The sequence below is a fragment of the Prionailurus viverrinus genome, chromosome C1 (assembly GCF_022837055.1).
Source record: "Prionailurus viverrinus isolate Anna chromosome C1, UM_Priviv_1.0, whole genome shotgun sequence".
NCBI classification, from domain to species: domain Eukaryota; kingdom Metazoa; phylum Chordata; class Mammalia; order Carnivora; family Felidae; genus Prionailurus; species Prionailurus viverrinus.
Genome location: NC_062568.1, coordinates 84,062,509 through 84,084,857, shown reverse-complemented (window position 1 = coordinate 84,084,857; position 22,349 = coordinate 84,062,509). Strand labels below are relative to the sequence as shown.

At 36.1% G+C, this 22,349-nt stretch overlaps 1 protein-coding gene across 1 annotated transcript in view; it reads right to left on the bottom strand.

Annotated features, from left to right (window-relative positions):
• The window catches only part of LRP1B (LDL receptor related protein 1B), a 1,903,200-nt gene that overhangs the window by 1,538,066 nt on the left and 342,785 nt on the right, over nt 1-22,349 (bottom strand). The window contains exon 2 of the mRNA XM_047873645.1: nt 10,972-11,094. Within this exon, the coding sequence (XP_047729601.1) occupies nt 10,972-11,094 (123 nt within the window). The remainder of the gene's footprint in view (nt 1-10,971; nt 11,095-22,349) is intronic.

Here is a 22,349-nt window from a genome sequence, read left to right as displayed (position 1 = left end):
GAGTCCATACAAGGCTCATGGCACAGAATCTGGCTCATACTGATTATCCCTTTTGTGTCAGTAATCATCATTATCACATTTATCCAAACATCATCTTCCTTAGTATAGATATAGTAGCATATAACCAGAGTAGAGAACTATATTAGCATAGGCTAAAGCCTTAGCACATGGTAGGACATACATAAATGGCCACCCCTAGTAAATACCTTGAACACAGTACTTCCTCAGTAAATAGCTGCTGACTGATTGGATGGTTTTAGTTTTCTTAAAGAAAATGAACTTATATATTACGAGAATTCTGGTCTGGTGCCAAAATTGTCTTCACTATTTAAATGAAAATACATAGTATGCCATTTATTTAAAAACTTGAATTGTCTAATATGTGCAAATTTGGAAGTAAAATATAACAAAATTCCCCAAAGGTCCATGTGGAGAAAGAAGCATCTCTTTTTACTGTCAAATTTTGGAGCAACTCATAATTCATAAACATTTGAAAAAAATAAATCTGTAATAATTACATACTGACTTTTGGGGCACCTGGGTGGCTCAGTCGGTTGAGAGTCCGACTTCAGCTCAGGTCATGATCTCACACTTTGTGAGTTAGAGCCCTGTGTCGGGCTCTGTGCTGACAGCTCAGAGCCTGGAGCCCTCTTCGGATTCTGTGTCTCCCCCTCTCTCTGCCCCTCCCCTGCTCATGCTCTGTGTCTGTCTATCCCAAAAATAAATAAAAACATTTAAAAATTTTAATTATATACTGATTTTTATCAAAAATATTTTTTCAGGGGCTCCTGGGTGGCTCAGTTGTTTTAAGTGTCCAATTCTTGATTTCAGCTCAGGTCATGATCTCAACTGGGCCTCATGTCAGGCTTCACTCTTACAGCATGCAGCCTGCTTGTGATTCTCTCTCCCTCTCTCTCTTGCCCCTCCCCGACATGTGTGTGCACAATCTCTCTCTGAAAATAAATATTTTATAGGTATACATATTTTTTCATTTGCTTAAGAATAGCATTTACAGTTAAATTAGGCTATAGTATTATAAACACTACTGTAGGAATGGGCCCTTTATTCCATCAGAAACTGACTGATTTCATTTCACATAAAAAAAAATTTATATTTATTTATTTGTTTGTTTGTTTGTTTATGTATTTTTAGTATATTTGTTTTGAGAGAGAGAAAAAGAGCATGGGAGGGGCAGAAAGAGGGAGAGAGAGAGAGAGAGAGAGATAGAGAGAGAGAGAATCTCAAGTAGGCTTCACACAGTCAGTGCAGATCCTGATGTGGGACTTGAATCCATGAATCATGAGATCATGACCTGAGTTGAAATCATGAATTGGAGGCTTAACTGACTGAGCTACCAAGGTGCCCCAAGGAGGCATTTTTTAATTGCTAATTTATTCTTAGGCTGGTATAAAAATAGATAAAATTTAATAGATGTATATAGTAGGTTGCTGTATCAGCCTGCTAGAGCTTCCCTAACAAAATGCCATAGACTAGGTGTCTTAAACAACAGAAATGTATTGATTCAAAGTTCTGGAAGCTGGAAGTAAGGTCAGATGTTGTGAGAATTGTTTCCTGGGAGCCTATTCTTTGGGTTGCAGATGGTTACCATCTTTCTGCTTCTTCACATGGTCTTCTATCTGTGTATGCTTGCCCTGAGTGTCCATTAGTATGTCTAAATTTCTTCTACTTATGAGGCCACCATGAAATTCAGACCAACTCTCATAGCCTCATTTTAAGTTAATTACCTCTTTTAAGGTCCTATCTCCAAATGCAGGCACATTCTGAGCTACTGGGCTTCAACAGATGAGTACAACATGAGTTTTGGGCTTCAACACATGAGTTTGGAGGGGCCACAATTCAATGCAGAGTTGATGCTATAACAGGAAGCTAGGAAATAGAATAGAAGCTAGGGAATAGTCTAGCTATGAGACTCTTGACCAGGCAACCCATCTGTGCCTAGCCTCTGATTTCTTTTTTTTTTTTTTAATGGTAACAATATCTGCCTTATATTTCTAAAAACAAAACAAAACAAAAAAACAGAGCTGTAATGATCAAAAGGTATTAACTGATTCCAATGTACATATTCTTAACAAATTATCAAAACATTATACAAGTTATTTTTACAATTTCTATTTATTAAAGATGAAATTATTAGTCTCATGACTATATGCTGAATCCTAAGACAAGTATTTTTTTAAGTTTATTTATTTATTTTGAGAGGGAGGGAGAGTATCCCAAGCAGGCTCCATACTGTCAGCACAGAACCCGATGTGGGGCTTGAACTCAAGAACTGTGAGATCATAACCTGACCCAAAATCAAGAGTCAGACGCTCAACCAACTGAATCACTCAGGTACCCTGAAGACAAATATTTTACATTAGGATTTACTTTGCTCTTGGCAACTCAGCCACGAGTATTGGGGAGTATTTGTTTTCTTTATTGCTATTGAGTATCAAGAAAGATCTGTGCCATTTGAAGGATTGTCCCTGTTGTATCTGATTCTTCAATGTTAACCAGTGAATAATTCCAGCAAACTCTTCCCTTCCAAGGCATCTTCCCCCCCTCCACCCAATAAACAAAGAAACAAACAAACAACAAACCCTGCATGCAACCTGAGTAGATGTTATAAGCCACATTCACTAAACTGGTATGCTCTCACCTAAACCCTCTTTAGTCTATCCATCTTCTCAAGAACTTAACTCTTTTGTGAGCAATTTATCTCATCCCCTAAATCAGGAAAGCTAATGTTACAAAGATTTTAATTAAAAAAAATTCAACACAAAGTTAATTATACTGCCTGAATCTGAACAGGGCCTATATAGCAATTAGCCAAATGATGATACTCTTTGTCCTGCTGAAAATTCCCTAGGCATATTATAGTTGGGGTTCATATCTCGCTTTCAGGAAAGGATGATGGAAGATGTGGGGAAAGGGAGAGAAAAAGAATGGCACTGCCATTAAAATAAGTTCTTAGAACACAGCATCCTTTAGTGCTTCATTTAACAAAATATGTCATTTTAGAAGCACTTCTGAGTGAAAGTCAAATGTAAATTTTATACACTGACTATAAAGAATAAAACGTCCTCCGGGAAGAAATTTGCTCACCCATGAAAGGTAGAAAGCCTTCATCCTCAACCCCAAATGCTAGATTAGTTGTGGATAAATGATGGATTGAATAGTTTCTAAGAAGACTCCTTGTTCAGCCTTCAGCTTTGTCCCTATAGAGCTCTGAAAGAGCATTTGTTTACAGTACATCATCCCTTAAGCCAAGGAGATTTTATCAGAGTTGTCTGTGGAATTCATCTATTTTGTTTTACCCTCTTTATTTTACAACATTTCAAAGTTTGCATTCCCTATAGTTTCCAGTCTAGGCTGAGGGACATGAGTCGCTTTTTATCCTTTGACCTGTGATCTAGGATCAGAAAACCAACAAGCAGTAACTCCTTGAGTCAAAAAGTGAGGCTTTTTTTCAATGCTGGTCTTGCTCTGCCTGTGTGAACTATAGTGCACTCAGTTTTATCACCTATGCCTCCAATCAAGCTTTCTTAAAATTGCAGAGGCTGACTTTCAGAGATCCATTAGTACATTGTGGGGCAGAATGAAGAGAAACGTCACCCTCCACCCATCCCCACTGTGCTAGGAAAAAGAACCAACATTAGACAGGCACTTTCAACTCAAAATTACACTTTTTCCCCACCTTTCTGTCACCCCTCCATATCAACTCTTAAGTGGGAGTCTTTTTATTATTAAAGAAGGGTCAATGTTTTTGGCCTCTCCAATGCTAAAGAGAAGACTATAAGAATAAAATGAAGAGCAAAACAAAAAGAATTGGAAGAGACATAAACTGTCCTCATGGGTCTCATATGCTTTCCATTTAATCTGTAAGATCATTTCAGCTTCTCTACCTAACGAAAAGCTTAGCTGTGTGGCTCCCATATATTAGCTCATTGCAAAGTGACCTCTAAATCACTATTACTTAGAAACAAGCACCACACTTCCATTCATTTTATTGTTCCTATAGTCTAGTTTCAGTGCCCTATTCTACTATATATTTTTAAAGGGCAGGATCTGTTTGCTAATAACCTCCCACTTGAATTTCATTTTATTTCTCTGACCTCTGTCAAAGAAAGAAAATTTAGAAGGAAACCATAAAAGGATTCCCACCTTATATCCTAGGGGAAAGGCCATTGTAGAAATATAAGAAGTTCATTAATATCATCCTATCTAAATAAAGGTTAAAAATCGCATACACTAGAAACACAATAGAAGCAATGGTCAACTCACGCAGAGGCCCATCTGACCCTAATAACTCACAGTTATTTTCATTTTTCATAAATGCTTCTATTCCTACTACCCAGAAGACTTGTTATTTTTACTACATTATTCAATTAGAACTGATCACTCCCAAAGTCAGCATGATATAACCCTGTTGGGAGCTTTCTGTGTTTTTCAAATGACATCATATATTTAAATTAGGTGGTTTTAGGAGCCCTGCTATGAGTTGGATCCTTCTTTACCTCAGTATTTCAAAAAAATAAGGCAACTTCAAAGAAATATAAATTCTGCATTCACCAATAACTGCCAATGTATAGGAGTACAGAGGACCATAAATTCAATTTCTTCCTTTCTTAAAATGAGATAACCTCTACCTTTCAGGACTGTAGCATTGATTAAATATGATTATTCACTAATGTGTTTTTTAGCCATGTATTTTAACTTTAGTCAATTAGTTAACGTGATGTTTTTGGAAGAGTTCCTAGAAAAAGCCACCTGTCCCAAAATAATCTTGATACAAAATCTGTCCTAATGTTTGTGTATAATATACCTAATTATTAAAAACTGTTAACAACTTAACGTGAATGAGTGTATGTGGTAAATTAATCCTATTCCTAGTCACACCCTTAAAGAATAAAACTGATTTTCTGTAAAAGCGAGAGAGGGGGCAGTAAAGATGTTCTATCAAAAGCCCCGCAGGATAAGGCGCTTGCTCACTCAGAGCTCTGAGCATCTGAAAAGCAGGGTGAGGTGTGCAGTGAAGAGTCTTACTATGCAACAGACATTATTTTAAGCACTTTACTGTGGGGCAGGTACTCTCATGTCCATTGTTCAGATGAGGTGATAAAAGCCTAGAAAAGTTAAGTCAGCTGCCAGAGAGCAAAGATATTCAGAGAGGAACTGGCTTTACAGCCAAGCAGCTGGGATTCAGAAGTCCTGATCATGCACTGTGCCTTCCTCTTCCCCTTCCCGTGCAGTGGACGGAGAGAAGGAAGGGGGTGAAAGGACACCGAAAGCAGTGGCACATGCTGCCTGGTGCCTCCGCCTACCCAATAGCAGTGCTCCCCTTTTCCTTTAATAGCAGAGACACTAATTCTATTTTGGAGAGCAATGGGCCCCATTGAAAATACTCGTTGCCCCATACCTCATATGCTCACTTCTGGCCAAGGACATCTAAGCAGAAATCCACTGAGTTTGTTTTTTGTTAAATAGAGAGACTCAACTAGCACTTGCCTTTTCCCTTTCCCTTTTCCCTTCTGACTGCCTGAAATGAAATTATCTACTGGCAGAGTTCAAGTAGTCATGCGTTGCCTGTAAGACTGACATCTCCATGCTAAGGATGGCAGAGCAGAAAGTGGAGCTATTGTATCAATCCTAAGTGGTCCACTTTTGCAACTTTTTTTTTTTTAATTTTTTTTTTCAACGTTTATTTATTTTTGGGACAGAGAGAGACAGAGCATGAACGGGGGAGGGGCAGAGAGAGAGGGAGACACAGAATCGGAAACAGGCTCCAGGCTCTGAGCCATCAGCCCAGAGCCCGACGCGGGGCTCGAACTCCCGGACCGCGAGATCGTGACCTGGCTGAAGTCGGATGCTTAACCGACTGCGCCACCCAGGCGCCCCAACTTTTGCAACTTTTTTATATGGGAACAACAAACCCCTATCTGGTTAAGTTATTGTTTCTGTTTCATTGTAAATGCAATCTTAACCAATAAGGTGATTATGCAAAAGTAGAAGAAAGAACCTAACCCATCATTTGTAGATGGCATGATATAGCCCGAGTCTGGCTCCATATGGTAGTGGGTACACACCGAGCTCTGTGCCACATACTTCTATGGGGAAGGGGTATCCTGTCCCCTGTGGCAGCAGTACCTGGCACAGAACCACTACCACAGTGGAAAGTGGATATGGTTCAGTTCTGACACTGCAACAGGGGGTGGCAAACTACAGCCTGCTGGCCAAATCCCACCCGAGTCCTGTGTTGTATAAACTGTAAGCTGAGAAAGTTTTTTGGTTTTGTTTGCCATTTTAAATAAAGTGTTTTGCAAAGAAACAAACAAAAAACAGAGAAGAACATGCAGTTTTAATCACATGGGACACAAAACCTAAAATATTTACCATCTAGCCCTTTACAGAAAAAGTTTGCATCAAGATAGAGTCAATGTACCAATTATCACAACTGTCAAGGTTGCAAATCTTACCGTCCTCTAAGGACTTTTTTTTTTTTTTTAATGTTTATTTTTGAGAGAGCACAAGCCAGGGAGGGATAGAGAGAGGGGACAGAGGATCTGAAGTGGGCTTTTGCTGACAGCAACCAGTCCCACATGCGGCTTGATCTATGAATTGTGAGATCATGACCTAAGCCGAAGTTGGTTGCTTAACGAACTGAGTCACCAAGGTACCCCATGGCCATTTTTATTCTCCTTTGTTGGACAGTGAGTCATTACATCCAAAGCATGATATGTAATTGAAGGACACAGTAAATGATTTTCTGAAGAACGACAGTGTAGGGCAATAGGGAAGGAAAAGAAGCAGCAGAACTAATACCTTCCTGACTTAAAAAGGAAGGATCAAGTTTTAAGTACATTAACATCAGATTGGCAGAAAACATCATACATCAGCTGAAGCTAATTGTTGGAAGGAAGTATCATTAAGCACTCAACAGAAAATCCTAGAAGGAATTAAATTTTGAATACCTCAGAATAAAAGTGCCTTTCAAGAAGACTTCCCTGCCACAGGTGGTGCTAAGCTTTCATTCCACAAATAAACATTACCACCATTCACTTAAATCCTCCTAACACATGACGCCAGACTAACTGGATTGAAAGCACTGAGTTGAAAGATGGTGATTTTCCTGATTTTCTATTCTCATTGCCTCATAGGACCTAAAGATGATTAGCCATTTAGACACTTGAAAAATTACTTCAAATAATGTAGAGAAATAAGGAGTTTCATTTTTAATCAAAGGCTAAAGAATCATTTCTGACATTCAACGTAAGGGTATAAATTATTAAATTTCTCCAATTTCATATTTAAGAAAACTCATCTCAACATGCAATCAGCTTAGTGGTAAATCAACCTCACACAAAAGTTTATGGGGGAGTTCTTTGCTTTTTTTTCACTGTGAAGTCTTGACTCTCACCTCATGGATACTAAAGAACGAACCTGGGCCTAAACACACACAGAAGAGGAATATATATGCATGTTAACCTCTCAGATCCCCAAATATATAAATTTCATGTAAGTTCAAAATTTCTTGTTTTTCTGTATGTGCATTTATGTTCAAAGCATTTCAATCATTGGCATTTCACAAGTAATTCCTGTCTTTTTTTTCCCTCCCGATAATACTCATTTTTTTATCCCTATAGAATGGTGTCCTTGCAGAGATTTCCCACTATCATTATAAATTTGGTGCTATATTGCTCTTCTTATCATTTTAAAGGCTAAGTGGATTTAGGAAAAATAAGTGTATAGCATCAGCTGTTTTCATCTAATATTTTGTAGATACAACACACTTTGTCTTCAAATCAAAGATGGTAACACACTTTTGTCCATACAGTGAGCACAAAATTACCCTTCCTAAAAATCAGTCTTCAAGGTTTTCGATTTCTGGTATTTATCTTTCACATTGAATGGATGCATCCATATAATTATAAAATTATGCAATTATTTTATGTAGATTAGTGATGACTGCATATGAATGCCATAAAACAACACATTACAAAGCACTATGATTAGGGAAAATGTAATTGTGAACATCTGGATTGTTAAATTTGAAAAAGTCTCATATTTTTCATAAAGCTTTTTCCCTTGCATGTCCATATTTCAATGGGTACTGACTGAATCCATTTATCTGGACTAGGCTAATTTAATGTAGATCCAAAAATGTTTTCCAGATCGAGTGCCCAGGTAGAAAAATAGCCATTTCTCTGTTTTTGTTATGTAACTACAATAATAGTTTTAGCATCTCCTTTAAGGATATTCAGCAATTTTGATGTTAAAAGATAGAGTAAGAATGGCCAAAGTGAAGAAACATTTTTAAACAGAATTCATCAAATTTTTTGGAGAAGAAAATAACTATACTGCCAAGAATATCTTGAGCAGGTATGAAATTGCATGTTAAAAATATTGTAAGAAAGCAGATAGTCTATCTCTATTTCTAATTAACCACATGTAATGTCTAACTTACAGCCTCAGGCCTCAAGCCCCTAATCTCTGTGAATGAAGGACCTACCTTTTCCTAAGCCCCAGGTGCTGTCTACTTTATGGGCAGGGTGGGCATTCAAATATTTAACAACACTGTGGTAGATACACAAACTATTCACAGCAAATGCCCAATCAATCGCAGTGGATGCTGGCTGGCAAACTCAGGTCGAGTCCGTTGGTATGGCCCTAATGGGTATCAGCCATGTTCCTAGAAGTGTGGACTGGGCCTGGGAGGGGGAGAAGAATATTTGCCATCCATCCACTTTGACATTCACTGCAAGGTCTCTTTACTCTCTGGACTTTAGTTGTGACCACACAGATCCTTGCTACTTCTCTATACCACAAAGCTTCTCCAGTATGAATCTCCTATCGAATTCCCTCTTTAGCACAAAAAGAACATCATTATTCTCTATTCTTCACCAGCATAAAGAAAACTCTTGCCCTTATAGGTTCTCCTTCCATTTCTTCTCAGTTGCTTTTGCATTGTGCCTGGTACACAGTTCCATGGAAATTTCCCCTCAACTTGGCCTTCCTGCATACACATTTCAAAGAGCTATCTCACATCTCTGTCATTTTTCCCATCAGCAATTTTGCAGAGTAAACAAGGCAGAAACAAAAGATTCCAGTACCAAAACTCAAAACTCTAACTTCTTATTTTGATTGTGCCATGGCAACCATCCCTTGCAGCTAAGAAGGAGACTACTCCTAGATGGTACTTATATAGGGGAGGGTCCCACTACTGATATATTTCATGGCCAATGCATTTATTTATTATGGTTGTCTTTTCTCATTACTATGCTATCTGTGCCCATAAGCATAATATTGAGATTTTTTTCTTCTTTTTCATTTTATTACAACAACTTCATTATAACATAATTCACATACCATACAATTCACCCATTTTAATATGTACAAGTCAATGATTTTAAATGTATTAACAGTGTTGTGCAACCATGACTGTGATCTAACTTGAGAATAGTTTCACCTTTGGAAGAGATCCCATACTCATTAGCAATCATTCTTCATTGCCTTCAACGCCACCTGGACTTGAGAAACTACTTTCTGTTTCTATGAATTTGCCTATTTGAGATCTTCCATGTGAATGAAATCATAAAATACCTGGCCTTTTGTGACTCGCTTCTCTTCTTAAGCATAATGTGTTAAAGGTTTATCCATGTGGCATGTATAAGTATGTCATTACTTTTTTATTGCCAAATAATATTCTTTTGTATGGCTTTACTACATTTATTTATCCATTAGAGTTTTTTCCCATTAACCTACTTTTTTTGTTTGTTTTATCATGCCTTGAAACTTTTCTACGCTATAGAGTGTCTAGTAAAGGTTTTCTGAATTAAACTGGTGAAAATTACAAATGTAGTAGTAAACAACTACAACCTCTTCCTATAGCAGTGATCTGTTCAAAGAGCAATTAATGCAAATATTCAAGAACCCATATGCTGAGAAACTTTAAAAACACTAGCAAACATAAAGAAAATGAATAAGCATTGCCTCTGCTTTCTAATGGCAAGATTGTCATCAAAACTTATATTGGCACTGCCTGCAAGACTTGTAAACAAGTAAATAAAAATGGAAAATGGAACCAATAATTGTTATCTCTTACAATATCAAGCACTAAGGATGATGGATTTTTTTTTCTCACTTCAACCCAACAGCATTATGTAGTTGCTTTGAGAATACTGATAAGCTGGCACACCTGGTTGTCAGGGGACAGGGGGTGCACAAACTAGAAGTGCTAGAAATATCAATAGCAAAATTAGGGGAGTATTCATATACTATATGATAGTCAGTATTAAAAAAAAAGTATAGCAGATTTAGCTGTGGTCCTATTATTTATAATTTTGCTGTAGGGGCATTTTTCATGCATGCAAAGTCTTCAGTGGACTCCCAAGTTAGATACAGTGGTACTATTACAACTGAGATCCATGTGTATGAAGAGCTTCTGAATCTAATATTATAAAGGCAAAGATACTCACTGTAGGGATGAATAAAAATCATTTCAGTCTTTCTGTTTCAAAAGAAAGCATGTTCAATAATTTGTGTAGTGCCCCAAAATATTAACAGAGATAATGTGGAAGCTCAACTTGGTTACTTTACCATTCTTTCTCTATGTTCTTCTGTCTCAAAATGAGTGAAATATATTATGGGAGAGGGTCTTATTCCCTTTTAGTGCTATGTTTTAAATGTTTTTTTCCTCTCTAGTTATATTTTTTCTAGTAATAACACAATCACATTGAAATAATTAACCTTGCAGTTTCTTCCCTTCAAAAATTAATGCACAGTACAAAACTGCATTTTATGCTCTCATTCACATAGTCATTTTAAAGAAAACACAAAGAAAAGGTTTCAAGTTTCTTAGGCTATTTGGGGGGAAAAAAGAATAAACTAGAACAGCAGTCATCCGTGAAAACAACTGACATTTAGTTTCACATGTAAGGTAAAGCTGAATGGCATGAGAACCTTTCTACTCACAGGTATCTAAAGATTCGTCTGAATCATCAGGGCAGTCAGGGTCCCCATCACACAGCCAGCTCTGGGAGACACAAGTCACATGATCGTGGCAAAGAAATTCACCAGGATCACACAACTGCTGATCTGAAAATGAAAATGTTTCAAAATAAAATATGAATGATCTGAACGTGAACACGAGAGCAGTACAAAGATGAAATGTGGGAAAGCAATACATAAAAGGTACATGAGTGTGATCCACATTTTCTCTTCAGGAGCAAAACTAAACCAAGTATTTGTCTTAATTTTGGCCACTTGGCTCAAGCACACATTTTTGATAGAAGTGACTATGTTGTGGTCTCACACATTCTGTTCTGAAAATAGTTAAGAATTCTGTTTGTGTTTATGACTAGAGGTCTGGTCATATTGGATAAGACATATGGCTATCACAGTCAGTGGGCTTTATAGAAGATATTGATCCAAACCAGAAGTCCTGAGTACAGAAATTTTAGTTTCCTCCTCTGCTCTAAGAGAAAGAAAAATCAGTAATAAAAATTAAATATTGTACTTAAACTCCATCTCTGAGAATTCAATTCCTAATCATCCATCCTGATACTGGGGATTCATGTCAGTTGAATACCCAATATCATAATATTTCTTTTCTTTTCTTTTTTCTTTTTCTTTTTCTTCTCTTTCCTTTTTTGCTACAACTTCCCATATGACAGCTTCTGCTACCGGACCGCAAACTTCTGTAAAGCTTTGCTCTAATTTGGGTTTCTACAATTGGTTGTATCCAAAAATTACATTATTTTCCTTCCATGGCTTCAGAATATTTAGGATCTGTAGTCTTTCTTCAAGTCCTAGTAAATTTATTATATGTCTTGCTTTGTTTTTGTTTCTGTTTTGTTTTTGTTTTTGTTTTTTTTGCAATATACTTACTTACACACTGTGAATCCACTCAATACAATATTTACTTTTTTACATATTTTAAATGTCTGAAATAGGAATGTTTCTTACAATCGATAATCTCTGAATGTGAAAGAGTGTTAGGAACATCTTAACCATTTGATATCACTTATACTTTTGTTTATGTATATACAGGAATGATTCAAAATTTTAAAAAATATATCAGTAAGTAGGTCTTTCAATATGTTATCAAATAAAAATTCTAAATGATATGAAAGCATTAGACCATAACTTCACTGACATTTTTCCCCTAGTAATATACAAAATGATGGTGCATTTTCCACACAATGGTTGGATAAAATATGATATATCTTTCCTTTCTCTCCCTCCCAACCCCCACATAATTTTCAATAAATATACATTACAGACATACACAAACATACACACATCTTTAACCAATGGATGTGGTATATAATTAAATTTTTCCCGTTCTCATACTATAGATATTTCCTGAAAGTCCCTATTGTTTTATCTTACCATATTATATTTTTCAACAGATCTACCATCAATATCACACTTATTACCACTGTTATCATAACTTGTTTTTTAAGATTAACTTCATTGAGCATACTCTGTATTTAGCTCGAACTGTTGCTACAAAAATGTAGAAGTCAGGATCTTTGGCTTTGAGGATCCAGCAGACTACTTGTGCCAACAGTTCCCTGAGGAAAAAAGTACTTAGTGTATACAAAAAGTTGCCAAATAAATGATATAGAAAATGACTGCTAAAAGAGACCACACATAGAGATAGAGACAAAAGCAAAGAACAGTTTGAAGATGTACTTTAAAAATGGGTAGGACTGGGGCGCCTGGGTGGCGCAGTCGGTTAAGCGTCCGACTTCAGCCAGGTCACGATCTCGCGGTCCGTGAGTTCGAGCCCCGCGTCAGGCTCTGGGCTGATGGCTCAGAGCCTGGAGCCTGTTTCCGATTCTGTGTCTCCCTCTCTCTCTGCCTCTCTCTGCCCCTCCCCCGTTCATGCTCTGTCTCTCTCTGTCCCAAAAATAAATAAACGTTGAAAAAAAAATTTTTTTTTTAAAAATGGGTATGACTTAGATAGAGAGTAAATATAAGATATTCCAGACAAGGAGTAGAGTAAAAATATGTCCAAGGCACTAATCACTTTTTCTTTAAAAACAAAAAAAATTATTTATGTATTTATTTATTTATTTACATCCAAGTTAGTTAGCATAGTTAGCAACAAGTGTCTTCCTTAATGCCCCTTACCCATTTAGCCCATCCCCCCACCCCCAACCCCTCCAGCAACCCTCAGTTTGTTTTCTGTATTTAAGAGCCTCATATGTTTTGTTCCCCTCTCTGTTTTTATACTACTTTTCCTTCCCTTCCCTTATGTTCATCTGTTTTGTATCTTAAACTCCATATATGAGTGAAGTCATATATATGATATTTGTCTTTCTCTGATTAATTTTGCTTAGCCTAATACCCTCTAGTTCCATCCATGTGGTTGCAAATGGGAAGGTTTCATTCTTTTTGGTTGTAAGGCACTAATTATTAAAATCCATTTGAAACAAAAACAATTGCTAAAATTGGAATGACATTCAGGTTATAAAACTGTTGTTGTTGTTGTTGTTGTTGTTTTTCCCCACCATATGTATAAGTACGTTCCAAAGCTAGAGGAGGAGAATATATGTTTTGCTTTAGACTACCACATAACTTTTATATAGGAAAAGAGCATGGGATAAAATTCACATTGTTTTGCTTATAGAAAAAGAGACCACATAATTTGTCATCAAACTGGGAGAGTTCTGAAGATTAAGGAAGGCTTATTAAGAATTATACTGGGAAACAGGTATAAACCAAATTTCTTCCAGAAAAATCAGAACGGATGTTCTTTGTACCTATAGCTACTCTGCATTTGATTTATGATCTTGAGATGCTAGACTGTTTCCCACTTTCTTTCCTCCCAAACTATAACAAATTGCTATGAGAATAAGGGAAAAGAGATGGTGCCTTGCTAAATGCCATTGTATAATTCCTGACTCAGTAAATAATCAATAAGTACTTATTGAAAGTATAAAGAAACAAAAAAAGAGCCATAAAGAACTATTTAGGGTGTTGGAAATAGTATCTCAAAACATAGGTCAGAGTCAGTAATGAAGGACTTTGATTGTCATAGGAAATGTTTTGTAGATAATTTGAAGTCATACAAAAGTACTTAAGAAAGGCTATTTATGATAATATATGCGACAAAGTCATCTGTCAGGACACTCTTGCAATTGTCTAGAGAAAAGCTCCAGATGATTGGACTAAAGTATTGGGAACTAAAATGGAGACTCTGCTCCAAGTGATGTAAGAATTAATAACTGGGACCAAATGGTTGAAAGGCTCAAATATATCTCCAAGTGAATAGCCTCAAAAATTAACTGGATGGCATCTCAAAACCAAAATAAAACATATGGATATTAACAAAAAAAGTAATGTACACATGGCCCTGGTCATGCAGGCAGTGGGATAATAATAATAGATATAACAGAGGGAATAATAAGTATTTTATAGTGTTTTTTTTTTACCTCAAAAGCACTTCCATTCTCCCCTCCCCCAATCTTAATTTTTTCACTCATTTACTTAGTCAACAATCACTAATGAGTTTCTACTATGCTCTAGGCACTGAAGATAACTTTTTTTTAAGTAGAAATCCTTGGCATCATGAAGCTTATATTAATAGTGGCAGGATAGAAACAAAAACAAAATAAATGAGTTATGTGTATAATATATAAGAAGATAAAACTTTATGGAGAAAAATAAAACAGAGAAGGGGACTAAGAATTGGAGGCTGGGGATATGGATGTACAATTTTAAATAAAGTGGTCAGAGAATACATCGCAGACAATGACATTTGAAATGAAGGGGAGGGTGACATCCATTTGAATAAAAGGTAATGTAGTAAGAGTCATATACTAAGGACCTGAGGCAGGAGGGTGTCCAGTAAAATTTAAGGAATACTGAGGAAGTCAGAATAGCTGGAGAAAAAGAGAGAGTAGAAAGAGTTGGGGCAAGGAATCAGTATATACAGGGTTGAGGAGGACACAGGAAAGCTTGATTTTTATTAAAAGTCAAGACGACAAACCGTTGGAAGGTTCTGAATAAAGAGATGATATAACTTACTGTTTTAAAGTATAATTCTGACTACTGTGTTGAGAAAAAACTTCAGTGAAGTGAAGGTGGAAACAAGGGGATCAATTAGGATGTTATTGCAATAATGTATATGAGAAGGGATGGTTGGTGGATAAATATATCGGTGAAATCGAGTTTCAAGACAGTGTTTGATGAGGAAACTGAAGTCAAATATCCTGCTAACCATCTCATTAAATGTCAGAATCTTAAGTTCAGATCTTTGACCCTAAATGTAGAACTTCTCAACAGCTTTTGAATATAATGAGTATGAGATGCTTGTGGGAGATTCAAGAATAAATATGCATCAGGCAGAGATGCATTTTAAGTCTGAAATTTAGGAGAATAATCAAAACTGGAAACATGGAACAGAACTGGAGCTGTAAAGGAAACAGCAAAAAACTGTAGGAATAGATGTAGATGAAATTTAAGTGAGGTGGGGGGAAACGGGTAGAGGCAAAGAAATAGGAGCAGGTCAGGCAAGGGGACAGAGGGGACAGAAAGTTTATCCAGAGATACAAAAGGAGAAAGGCAAAGGAAAAGGGGTTTCACTAAAACCATGTGAAATTTCAAGAATTGTAATGAGGAATGGGGTCACTGTGACAACACTCAATACGATGAGTTCTGAAAAGATGGAGCAAATGTGTAGGCTGAGGAAAAGATGCCACTGAAGGAAGAGAGACTGGAGCCCAAGGATGTGGAAGTGGAACAGTTTCCCAAGGAGAATTCATGTGGCTGGAATAAGAACCTAAACACTAGTAGGAGCACCTGCCCAGAGGAAGAAAGGAGAGAGACATGAAATAGACATGAAATAGATACGTAATTACCTGGTAGGAAGCTGCTTTCTTGCCTGGTTGTGTTTTCTCAAAGAACTGAAAAGCAATATTATTTTTTTACAATTTGCAAAGGATGGAACTGGAAAAAGTGGTAAAGATTTAGGATAACTGCTGAGGGAGTTGGAGCAGGACTCAACTAGGAATTTGTGAAAGGATTTCTTTCTAACAGCTATGAGGATCCAGCTAAGGCTGAAAAGTGTGCAGTTGACAATTATCATGTTTTGTTCATTTTGTGTTGTATTAATGTCCAAACGTTCACCTACATTGAACACAGATACAGAATAATCCCTTGGGGAAATTTTCAGAAGAAAATCCCTTGGGAAAATATGCAAACCACCCTCAATACATATTCACATGTATAGATATGTACCCAAATCCATCCTAACTCAAAATAGATACATATTAGGAGTAAGACAGACTTACGGGGATTTACCTAATGAGCCTGTGTTATCAGCTTCTAAGCAAGACCCAACCTTGAAAGACAACTTGTACTGTTGCAATTTTGAGGACAGGTTTATATTATCTCTCTAAGAAGTAGCAGTTAAGAATAGCTTTCTACAACTCACCTATTTATTTTTCAACCAGATATTCCATTTCAAGGTTGGTTTTTAAAAGCACTGATTATATGATCCAAATGAATGAATGTTCACTACTTCAAGGTGATTATTTTAAAAGATATCCACTGGATTGAGTTCCTTGAATCAGAAGCTAAATATGTTCTGTGTATATATGTATTTTCCACTTATCCTATTTAATGCTTCATGCCACACTTCTGAGATATTCAAACTAATCTTATTTTAAATATCTTCATATTGTATGAAAGGTACTGTTATACACTGTAATTAAAACAAGAAGCTTATGAGAATGTGTAGGCAGTTTCACTTACATCCCTAAGGAAGAAGATCAAAGCTAGGACCATGTCTATCTCTTTATAATAATAGTCTCTTGCAATAAAAAGACATGAAAAGATTAGGACAACCATAGCCTATAGACTTTTACTAAGTTAGGATTCACCCTAGATTAGTATGATAATCTTGCTACATTTATATGAAAGCATATAATTGCTCATTTTAATAAAAAATTAAGAGTAACATTTTTGGAAGTTGCATGTAGATGGTCTTAAACAAAAGATTTTAGATACATGAGTTGCCACAGACTTATCTAATTTGTATTTCCTCATTTTAATGTCACAATGAACTATTTTTTATCTTTTAAAAAGACAGGAAGTATCACAGTCAAATACTAAAACTAATATCCCCCAATAGGCATCTATTGAAAAAATTATGTAGACTCCAGCTCCTTGAGTTTTTCACCATGATTAATTTATAATAATGTGATGCCATTTCCCTTAGATGTCGACTTGCTATTTAAATACTAATGAGAATGTTAGTTTACAAAAAAAAAAGATAATTGCCTACTAAATGCACAATAGGACATTATGGGGACATTTAAAGGAAGGATAGGGGCGCCTGGGTGGCTCAGTCGGTTAAATGTCTGACTTCGGCTCAGGTCATGATCTCACAGCTCATGGGTTCCAGGCCTGCGTTGGGCTCTGTGCTGACAGCTCAGAGCCTGAAGCCTGTTTTGGATTCTGTGTCTCCCTCTCTCTGCCCCTCCCCTGCTTATGCTCTGTCTCTGTCTCAAAAATGAATAAACATTAAAAACATTTTAAAGGAAGTATAAATGATGAACTCTGGTAACTGCATATTAAAGGTAAAAGGAAGGGTAGCACCCATTCAACAGCTAAATTCCTGAGGAATGCAATATTGATCCTAGCTAAGTTAAAGAATTGCTACAACCTCCTGCACTAGCTAAGCATTAGGGAAGGTCTGTGACTTAGATTTTCAGAAGTTAGTTAACATCATAAATATTTATTTAGTATATCTACTAAGTCTAGTATATCTATATATCATCACTGACAGTCATATAATGGTTAATAATATACCATCTATAATTGCTAAAAGAGAAATATAGCTACATTTCCTTTCTTCCCACATAAGAAGCAATGATTCCATTACCAGAAGAATAGAATTCTTGTAGAGATCTACAGAAATTCTTACTGTATTACAGATATTACTAGTATTACTAACTCAACTTCAAATTTTGATTAAGCTCATGTAAAATTAAAGGAGTGGTGTTAGTTATCGAGTTATTAGGAAGTACCTTAAATCTTTTGCCTTCTCCAGAAAAATGTGCATATATAGATGAAGAAAAATCCTTTAGAATTCCATACGAATTGTTTTTTCATAATATGGCAAAAGTATTTCTTCTTCAATGCTTTCTTCTACTATCCATTCTTGGTCCAACAAACACTTTTAGTTCTCTATGCTCTTCTATTCACTTTCCCTAAATATATACTTTTATGTGTCTTTACTGTTTTATTGCTTTGCTTGGAATGCCCTTTCCCGTACAATGAAATTCTAGTCTCTCCTCTAAAGTCAATGACATTTTACCTCCTTTAATCAAAACTTCCCCAAGAAACTTTTTCTTCCTCCATCACCAGTTCTATAACACTCCATCCAAAAAGCTCCTATTGTATTTTACCGTATGTATTGTAGCTACTGGTAATGAGCTCCTGGGGGGCTGAAGGTTCTGTCTTAAGACTTTATATTTGCCCCAACAAGGTGACTTTAATGGAAAAATCTCACATTTTCTGAAAAGAATTATTCTTTCTTTCTTTCTTTCTTTCTTTCTTTCTTTCTTTCTTTCTTTTTTTTTTTGGATAAAGGGTGGGGGATAAAAAACAAAGCAATACTGTGTTTTATATTTTATTATCAAAATGATAAATAGCTTTATTTAGTTAATCACCAAAATTAAAATGAAGTTATCCCCTGGTTAAAATAAAATAACCTGAATACTAACGTTTATACCATATGAAATTAAAGCATCCATGAAAACTAAAAATCAAACTTGAGAGAGATTCAGTGTTATCCTCCAGAGTCTCTTAAAGACTATACTGAAAATTACACTTTTACAATACCTGGTTATGCAATGCTAACTTAGCCAAATATATTATGATAGTGGTATTTTTTAAGATAATTCTTTTAAAAATACCATCTTTGTAAGTGTAAGATAAAATGTAACTCATCATTTTAAGTCTATGTTTAATAGAAATAGGAAAATATATTTGGATTATATTAAGAAGGTTTGTGTGAAGAAAGGTCGGTCAAAAATGGTCAAACCTGGCAGTTTAATTTTACCAAGTACTTAGTTTTCCTCCACAAAAAGCCTGGTTGATTAAAAATAAACCATATTATACACTATAAGACTATATAATTCATAGTATCATTTGTCTTTCTTAAATCCATCTTAACAATCTGCCCAAGCTTAAATTAGAGGGACAGTTAGTAATGAAGAGTACTAAAATCAAACAAGAGACCAGACTTGAAAATTCCCTGAACAGACAAACTACTTTAGTCATACAAGCAAAGCTTAATTTAGCTTATTTGCGAGGCAAGACAAAGGAGACTAATTTGACCTGGGTCACTTCTTGCTTATGCCTCTGAAAATTTAAGCAAAACTTAAATTGCTCCCCAAAATGGATATGAGGTAACCGCTAACCAATTACCTTATATTTAAGAAAATCATAATATTGTAAACAATCACTGTGAAGAATAGTCCTTGCCTCCATACTATATAAGCTGCTTTATAACAATATAGCTCTAAGCCTCATTCTGCATGGAATACAACTCTCAGTTTGCAAACTATCTTTTTGGTGTAGGCACAATAAACTTTTACTAACTGCCACTTCAGTAATTCATTGGTTTTTACTTCTTTTTTCTTTCCTGAACTTTTTACAAGAGTACCCACCTTTCAATAATAACATGAATTTTAGTTAATAATTCCCATTGTCCTGCTGAGTCATTATTGAGAATTTAGACACTTAATTACTCTAAGTACAGACATATGTGCACATACACTCATACAGTATGTACATATATTGTGGTATTTTAAAATTAGCATACAACTCCACCTAGAACTCTGTTATCCCTGAAGCGAAGACTGATTAAGACAGACAAACCAAATGTTTGAATAAGAGTCCTTTGGCAGCCTGAATAATGGTACCCCAAAAATGTTCATATCCTAACTCCCACACCTGAGAATGTCACCTTACATAGTAAACGGGACTGGGCAGATGTGATTAAGCTAAGGATCATGAGGTAGGGAGACTAGCCTGGATTATCCATGTGAGCCCAATGCAATCTTTAGAGTTTTTATAAAAGGGAAGTCAGAGAGGAGAGAAGATGCGAACACAGAAACACAAGTTGGAATGATCTGATGTCCCACACCAAGCAATGTGGGAGAGCCTCTAGAAGCTGAAAAAGGCAAGGAAACAGATTTTCATCCAGAGACTGCATCCAGAGACTCAGTCCTAAGGACAGGATTTAGGCTTCTGACCGCCATGACTGCAAGATAAGAAAAACTGTGTTGCTTTAACCCACTGAGTTTGCAATAATTTGTTACAATAGCAATAGGAAACTAATACTAGAACCATTACATCTCACAGCCCAAACATCACTTTTTTTCAAGTCTGATTAGCCAAGCTGTCAGGTACTTTACCATTACTTTAAGGCCATTTTCTCCTAAGTTGTGTTCTGTTCATTTCAACGCTACCTGCTTAAGTAAAATGCCTCTCCTCCTTGATGTCAAATGACAGGACTAAGGCCAACAATAATAACTAGAAACACATGACAAGACTTTATGAAAAATACAGTATAAATGCTCAAGTAAATGCCATCTCTGGGAAATATATGAATTAGAAAGAGTGTGTGTGTGTGTGTGTGTGTGTGTGCGCGCGCACATGCATGTTTTTATTCTCATGAGATGAGAAAATGCCAAAATGTGATATATTTGTATTATGAGAAAATTGTAACTGAATTGTGTATTTTTATGTTTTCTGCTGGCTACCAAATTTGCAATCACCCTATGCCTTATTAAACGCCAAGTGGTTTTGGTGCTGCAAATGGCAATTTGTATTTACAAAACACCTTATGTAAAACCAGGACAAAATTGGAAATTTAAAGAAGTACATTATCTTCAGAAGAAGCTTTGCTCATGTATCATTTCTATCATAATGAGCAAATGAAAAGTATCTCTGTAAACATTTCAAATCCAATTTGACATTTAATTTTCAGAAAGTTGGTTTTGTTTTGTTTTTTGTTTTGTTTTGTTGTTCCCTTGATCATTTAAATATTCTTAGCCTCCTTGTTGTTGTTGTTGTTGTTGTTGTTTTGTTTTGTTTTGTTCTGTTTTTCCTCAGGAAGTGATATGGAAAATTGTAACACACTCAGCGTAGAACTGCTTTTTTTATCAAGAAAAAAACAAAAAAGTACCAAAGTAAAAACACTGTCTTTTATTTAGCAAGAGACAAAGGTTGTATTTTTCAGTGGAATAAAACTGATACATTCAACATGGTCGACTCCACTTTTTATTACCATTGGACTAAAGCTTTGCAGTTCAGTGTTCTTTTCTGAAATTTCAGTAGAAATGTTCTATTTCCTTTTTACCTGCCCTTTCTCAAAAGCCCTGTGAAATGAATCTGCAGAGTTATTTCATATACTACATTGTTAAGGAAAGGGAAAATTTTGACAGGTCTCCTTCGTAAATGTAAAAGAAAAAGCCTAAATTATTGACATTTCCTTGCAAGTTCTATTCTCTAAATCCTGTGTGATCCTCTTCCAATCTCCCAGGGGGTACCAAAATTCACATCTTTTTTCTCATCTCTAGGCTTAGTGAGATATGAAGCAGATGGTTAGGCTTTGGCTCTTTCGGGGATGATGCAATATCTCCTATCTGTTATGCTGTGTTTTAACCATTAAGGGCTCTTCAAAGACTAAAATTTCACTTATCTCAAGTTCCAACTTTGATTTTAAAATATATTTCTCAACGATAATTTCTTGTTTCCTATTTTAAAAGACTTTAAACTTACTCATTTGATTAGTACTCATTTTTGGTGAACCAAAATAGGAACAGAATGATGAAGACAACAGGATTTCTACCCATAAGTTGCTGAGGGGGAGGCAAATGTAGAAATATTTACAGTAATGTGAAATAAGTGTTAATATAGGTGTGGAGGGTATTGGAAAAGCATTGCAAACGGAGGAACTTGTGCTGTGGACAGCTGAGAGTTGTGCTGTAGACAGCTGCAGCAGAGATGAAGAGAAGGCAGGCAGGAAACCTTTTTTTGTGACCTACCCAACAGCTACTTTTACCACTTTTGAAAAAACCCATATCCCACTGTAGAGGCAGGGAAAACCATTTGCTTGCTTTCCCTGTCTCCCTTGTGGCGAGGGCATGGACACGTGTCCTAGAGTTCATCAGTGACAACCAAGGTTGAGAGTCTGCTAAGACTTTCCCAGGAAACAATTTTCTTTCTATTAAAAAGAAAAAAAAAAGACGACTTGAGAGGAGGAGAGGAAGAGCTTTCTGCATTGCTTTAGGTTGTCAGCATTTGAAATCTGAAGCAGCCAC